Below are 7,137 nucleotides of genomic sequence, written 5' to 3'. Positions count from 1 at the left end.
ATACTCATTTTTTTTTTCATCTAAGTTGACAAATTTGTTGCCATAAACTTGGTCATAAAATTTCCTTATTATACTTTTAATATCTATAGAATCTATAATGATAATCTTTTTTTCATTTTTGATATTGAGAGTGTATTCTCTCTTTCGTGTCAAGTTTAGTTTTATTACTTTTCTTTAGTACTATCCTTTCCTTTGTTATTTTCTTACCTGTTACTTACTTTGGCTTTAATTTGTTTTTTTCCTGTCTTCTTAAGTTGGAAACCTAGATCATTAATTTTAAATACCTTTCTTTTCTAATATATCTATTTAAAGCTATACATTTCCCTTTAAGCCCTGTTTTAGCTTCATCCCATATATTTTTATATACTAGATTTTCCTTATCACTTAGTTGAACATATTTTATAATTTCCTTGGATTTCTTCTTTGACCTATGGATTATTTAGTAGTATGTAATTGCTGAGTATTTGAGTTTTCCCTAATATCTTACTATTGTCTAATAGCTTTTAGGTTCTAATTTAATTCCATTGTGGTCAGATAGTATATTATGTTTTAATTTACTGTGACTTATTCTATGGTTTAACATAGAGTTTATATTGATGAACATACTATATGCACTTGAAAGTATATGTACAGGGCAGCTCGGGTGGCTCAGCAGTTTAGCACCGCCTTCAGTACAGGGCCTGATCCTAGGGACATGGGATCAAGTCCCATGTCAGTCTCCCTGCATGGAGCCTGCTTCTCCCTCTGCCTGTGTCTCTGTCTCTGTGTCTCTCATGAATAAATAAATAAAACCTTAAAAAAAAAAAAAAGAAGGTATATTGTACAATTGCTGGATATAGGGTTTTGTAAATATCAACTAAGTCAAGACGGCTGATAGTGCTATTCAGATCATCTACGTCTTTACTGAGTTTTTTGTCTAAATATTCTTTTAGTTGACAGAAGAAAAAAGTGAAAGTCTTTATGCAGAATTGTGTTTTTCTCCCTTTAATTTTGTCAATTTTTATTTCAAATATTTCAAGATTTTGGTGTTAGCTGCAAAGATATACATGATGGTTAGTTCATCCTTATGACTTAACTCTTATCACTGTGAAGTGTTCTTCTTTATCTCTGATAACACTTTTTATTGTGAAGTCCATTTTATCTGGTATTGCATAGTGATTCTAGACTTTTTATGCTTACTATTTGCATAACATATCTTTTCTATTTATTTTCAACTTCCTTCTGTCTTATATAGAGCATATCTCTTGTGACAACAAGCAGTTTGGTCTTGCTTTTTTAAATCCATTCTGATAATCTCTGACTTTTAATTAGAGTGCTCACTGCATTAAACTTTAATGCAATTATTAATGTGATTGAATTTAGGCCTTATATTTTATTTTTCATTTGCTGTTTGACACTTCCCACACAGCTTCCCACTCAGTGTTTTTAGTCTCTGTAACTCCTTTCTTGCCTTCATTTAGATTATTTGAATACATTTAGAATTCCATTTTAATCTCTCCGTTGGTATTTTAGCTATACTTTTTTGTGTTGTTATTTTTCATTGCTTCTCAAGGTATTTCCATATACATCCATAGTTATACAGTATACTTAGAGTTAATTTTGTACTATTTTGCACAAAAAATATTGAAATCCTGTAACTATGTAGGTTCATTTATCACCCTTCATCCTTTATGCTATAGTTATGTAACATTTCTAACATACATTATAAACTCCACCAGAAAATGTCATAATTTTGTTTTAAATGGTACATGTTATTTTAAAGGAATTATAAGATATTTACAATCATTCAGATATTTAACAAACTGTGATGCTGTTTATTTTCTCCTAAAGAACCAAATTTCTATATGGTATTATTTCCCTTCAACTGGAAGGACTTTTTTTAACTCTTAGTTATCTTATATTTTTAAATATCTTCATTTTGCCTTTTATGTTGAAGAACATTTTCATTGCATGTAGAATTCTACGCTGAATCTTACTTCTCTTTTAACACTTTGTTAATGTTTTACCCTTCATCTTCTTGATGCCATAGTTTTTAATGATGAGCAGGGATCAAGCATCCCAAGGCCAGGTCCAGTTTCCACTTCAAGATGTTTGCAAGGGAGCTGAAGTTGGTTTCTGGGTGCCCAGTGCATGAACTGTGGCTGGCATGAGGTGTGGGTGCTGGTGCAAGCCTGCAAAACCAACAAGGTCGCCAACATACTGGTTGTTCATGAGCATAGAGACACCCCTGTGGGGTTCATCGTCAGCTACTTGCCCCTCCGCCTCACTGTTTATTACACACTGTGAATGGGATTATATGACATGATGTCCCCAACCTGGACACTGTGTCAGAGGCCAAGCCTCACCTCATCGTATACGGCTTCTCTCTCCACCTGAGCAAAGGAGAGTCTGACATATTCTAGTACCTGTTCCCTGTGCCCAAAGATGACAAACACCTGGCCATCACCATTTCAAACCAAGATAACTACGTCTCCTTTCAAGTATGTGATCCACCTGGGCACAGTGGAGCAAGAGACTACGGCAAGCATGGAATGGTCTGGCACCCCTATACTACCAGCGCACACAAGAGAGTCTTTCTGAGCACGAAGTGAGCCCACTTACCAGTCAGTACATGGACTTGGACCCAAGAGATGAGGAATAGTCGGAAAAAATTCTGTGTGCTGAGAGCGTACACGCACACACACATCAGTGGTATTTCTTTTTCATCATTGAGAATAGCGCTATACTTGCTGTAAAATCCTTGAAGCCTAACTCCAACATCTAAGTATTCTTGCAGATGGTTTCTATTTGGTCTTTTCTCTGGCAATTGGGTCATATTTTCCTGTTTTTCATTTTGTTTTGTGTTTTTGTATCATGGGCATTGTGAATGTTGTGTATGTAACTCTGGCTTCTCTTAAAGGGTTTGGATTTGTTTGTATTGCCTGTTCTTTCTCTTGACCCTATTTCTTCATATGTAAAAAATATATTTTTTTAATGTCAGATGTTGTATCTGAAAATGTACGGGCTTGGCTAATGTTATCTCCCTTTAGAGATGATTTACCCTATTCTCTGATAAGCAGCAGCTCATGGACTGAACTGACTTAAAGCTGGTTTTCAGGGGCACCTCGGGTGGCTCAGCGGTTTAGCGCCACCTGCAGCCCAGGGCATGATACTGGGGTCCCGGGATCAAGTCCCACATCGGGCTCCCTGCATGGAGCCTGCTCCTCCCTCTGCCTGTGTCTCTGCTTCTCTGTCTCTCATGAATAAATAAATAAAACATTTAAAAAAAAAAAAAAAGCTGGTTTTCAGTGTCTGTTAGGCTCAAACATTTTTCTTTTTTGCCCGAGTTCCTACAGTATAGCTCTCCGGGGATCCCAGTGAAAAGTCTGAGCAATATTTTAAAGCCCTCATTCTTGGGGGCTTCCAAACTCCTTTTCTCTTCTCAACACCAGAAGACTACCAGAATTCTATTTCTGCTTCACAATCATTTTTTGTCTGATTTCTTAGCTTCTTATCACGTGCAGCAGAAATGGCAAATGTTTTGGGGGTAAACATGTACCCGGTGTCAAAGTGACTTATTTGCCCCTTTCTTCTCACTGAGAGCTTAAACTTTCAAATTTAGGTTGCTTTGGCTGCCCCAAACTCAACTTTTATCTTCCCAGACTGAAGAGATCATTTTGAAATTCTACTGGCTTCTCTGCCATTATCCTTTCTGGCAAGCTTCTTGGTCTTTTGGTCTCTTGACTATGCAGAATATGAACAAATGTCCTAAGAGGAGAAACAACATGCAAAAAGTTGGGCACACTTTAATAAATTCTCTGTTTGATATGCTCCTCACACCCTGGTACATTAGAAGCTCTCTAATATCTTTATCAGTATTTTAGTGGAGTATTTTTGGTGGTTGTTGCTTTGTTTTTTTAATTATTCTAGGTGAAAATATTGGTGTGCTACATCCTACTCCATCATAGCCAGGAGACTGACCTAGAATGAATATTTCTAAGAAATCACTAAATTACAGACATAACGTGTTTTATTCTGCTTCTCCTTATTGTGCTTCACAGATACTGTGTTTTTTACAAGTTGAAGTTTTGTGGAAACCCAATGTCAAGCAAGTCTATTGGCACAATTTCTTCAGGTCTCTGTGTCACATTTTGGTAATTCTTGCAATATTTCAAACGTATCCAATATTATTGTTTTTGTTGTTGTTATGGTGGTCTGTGATCAATGATTATAACTCATTGAAAGCTCAGATGATGTTTAGCATCTTTCAGCAATAAAGTACTTTTTAATTAAGGTGTGTAAATTGAGTTTTAGACATAATGCCTTTGCACACTTGATAGACTACAGTACAGTGAAAACATAATTTTTATATGCCCTGGGAAACCAAATAAGTCACTTGACCTACTTTATTGAGATATTTGCTTTATGCATGGGTCTAGAACTGAGCCTGCAATATCTTGAAGGTATGCCTTTATTTTTATAGTATAAATGTTTATGATCATATTACATTTCATTGAACTGGTGTTCTATAACTTTCTCAATGTCCTCTTATGATATTTATGATGATCTTAGCTAAAAAATGTTTGCAGTTGACATCTAGATTTGTACAGCTTCTTTTCAAAAGAATTACTTCTCAGAATTAATTTAAAAATATTGTGCCAATCTGCAACACTACTTGCAAAGGTAATTGCTGCATTTTTATCTCTAGTTCTCCAACATTAAAGATTTATAAAATAATTAATTTTGTACAACTTAACAATTATAAGTAACATGTTATTTCAGGTGAATTCTCTTTGATCACTGGAGGTGCCTGGCCGGCTCAGTCCGTAGATCTCTTGATCTCAGGGTCATAAGTTCAAGCTCCACGTTGGGTGTGTACTAAAAAATTACATATTTTTTTATTTATAAAAAAATTAATAAATTTGAATTCTTTTTGATCACTTACAAAGCTAAAAAGTGTGTATATTTGGGGCATGGGGAGTAATTTCAAAAACTGCACATCAGTAGAGCTATTAGGTTAATATCCATACTTATAACAATAGATCATCCATTTTTCCAGTTGTTTGTGGCATGTTTTCCCTTGTATGCTTCTCAAAATTCTGCACAATATCTAAGACATAAGATTTACTCAGTAAGCATTTATCAACTTCAATACCATCATTTCTTTTTCAATAATTTTAGACGGTCTTTGGATAACATTTCAGAGGCTTTAGTTGTACATGGCATAAAACTGTGGCTTATCGATTTAAACCATTTACCATATGTCCAATATCCTTCTTTCCTGGATGCCTCATTCTGATCTATTTTATCATCATGAGAAATAATAGATTCATTATTATATATCTGTTCTCTAGAATTATTTTGGTAGATTTTTCTTTTATCTGTAGCAAACTGCAAAGGGGACACAACTATATTCCTGGACTTGAGCAGGCACATAATAAAAGTTTTGAAGAATGAGGACATTATTCATGGCTGCTAGATAAAGCTTGTCAGCCAGGGTTTTTGATTGGAAAAACAGTCAGTTCTGCTCAACCATCATTCTCTAAACTCCTATCTTTCTGTAAGCAAAGATAGTGTGGCCAACTTGTCATCAGTAATATGGTTTTGAGTTGCGTTTTGGGGAGTAGAAACCAATTTACAATGATCTTTTCTTGTACTGTAAAATTTCTAGACGTGTTTAAATCTTGGCAAAGTAGTTTGTTGTTATTAATAATTTCAGGAAAAACATTTTCCTAATATACTTTAAAATGTGAAATATACAATATCCTTAAAAATTCTTGATAGGTTTAAAGTTACTTGGAAGCATAAAATACATGCATTTTGATTTTCTCATAAAACCATTATTTTTGTTATATTAAACTTAGAAGTATAATTTATTTAAGCAACAACTATGAATGTACTAATTACATTTTCTTGTAGTTGTTTTTTATTCTGAAACCATAAGCAACTTAACATTAAACATTTCAAAACCTCTTGAGGTATTGAGAAGCAGGCTAAAAAAATTTAAATAAAAATATTTTTTAAAAAAGAATATATACTTCAGAACTACTCTTTTCCAGAGAAACAACATGTAAAAAATACCTTTTTGTAATGAGCCAAAAAAAAAAAAAAATACAGTTAAAAAGGTCCTTTAACTTTTGAAATTGCATTTATTTGGTTTTATATTTAGACTGGAGAAAAAACTTTAAATGTTATTCCTCTGCTATCCAATGAATAAATACCCTTTCCATCATTTCTTTTATACTGTTATCTATACTCTGGGATTTCATGGCTGATGAAAGACATGCATTTCAAGAGGTATCCAGGGAAGTCAGCATTGCTTTGATACCTTATCATTTTGTCAAGTTGAAGACAATAAAAACATCAACCAAGAAAACCTAAGATCTACAAATATCATTTCCCAATAGAAAGAATATCTTAACATCGAAAAAGAGAAAGAAAGAAAGAAAGAAAGAAAGAAAGAAAGAAAGAAAGAAAGAAAGAAAGAAGAAAGAAAGAAAGAAAGCTGCCTCCATGTAAGAATGGCTTTTCACTGAATATGTTTCAATTTATAGAAAACTCATTATAGCTTTTATATGTTTTTTTCTATTTTAGCTTTATCATATAATATTTTATTTCTACAATTGATTATTGGTTTCAGGGAGGGTTCACTTTGCCTCATAAAACAAAAATCATCTTAAAAAGAAAAAAAAAAAAAAAAAACTTCGCAGACTAGAGACAATTCCCAGACTAACATATACTTAATCTAAATACCTCCAGTTACTGATAACTCATTATTATTATTATTGAATTAAAAAGGTTGGAATCCTATTAGTAATTTCTCAATGTCTTTCTGCCACATTTTATCATTTTCAGGGACTCCTGAAACCCAAAGCATTGAATATATTGAGAGCAACTTTCTGTTATTTAATGGGCTACTTCATTTCTTGATTTTGCCTGAATTCAAGCAGAGAGCGGAGCTTAAGCTAATGGCCAACGACTTTGAAGCAAGAAGCACTAATCAGAGGCCTTACCCACAGAGTGCCAGAAGGCTTTTCTTGGCAGCATCTGAGGCTGCATTCCCAGATCAAATAGCTAGCGGTGTGCTCTGTTCTCTAACTGCTGAAAACACCCTTCCACCATGAGCTCTCCTGTGCAGCATGGTTTTCTGGCCTATTG

General features: G+C 34.1%; 1 protein-coding gene across 1 annotated transcript; it reads left to right on the top strand.

Moving 5' to 3' along the window:
* The first annotated feature begins 2,087 nt into the window (after positions 1-2,087).
* LOC111096540 (IMP U3 small nucleolar ribonucleoprotein 4) lies at positions 2,088-2,591 on the top strand. The gene is given in 5 exon segments (XM_038538925.1): positions 2,088-2,110; positions 2,112-2,281; positions 2,284-2,479; positions 2,481-2,533; positions 2,536-2,591. Coding segments are annotated over 5 exon segments (498 nt in total).
* The last annotated feature ends 4,546 nt before the right edge of the window (positions 2,592-7,137 follow it).

The sequence above is a fragment of the Canis lupus genome, chromosome 6 (genome assembly GCF_011100685.1).
Source record: "Canis lupus familiaris isolate Mischka breed German Shepherd chromosome 6, alternate assembly UU_Cfam_GSD_1.0, whole genome shotgun sequence".
NCBI classification, from domain to species: domain Eukaryota; kingdom Metazoa; phylum Chordata; class Mammalia; order Carnivora; family Canidae; genus Canis; species Canis lupus.
The sequence above is the reverse complement of the archived record's forward strand: the minus strand, read 5'-3'. Positions and strand labels throughout refer to the sequence as shown.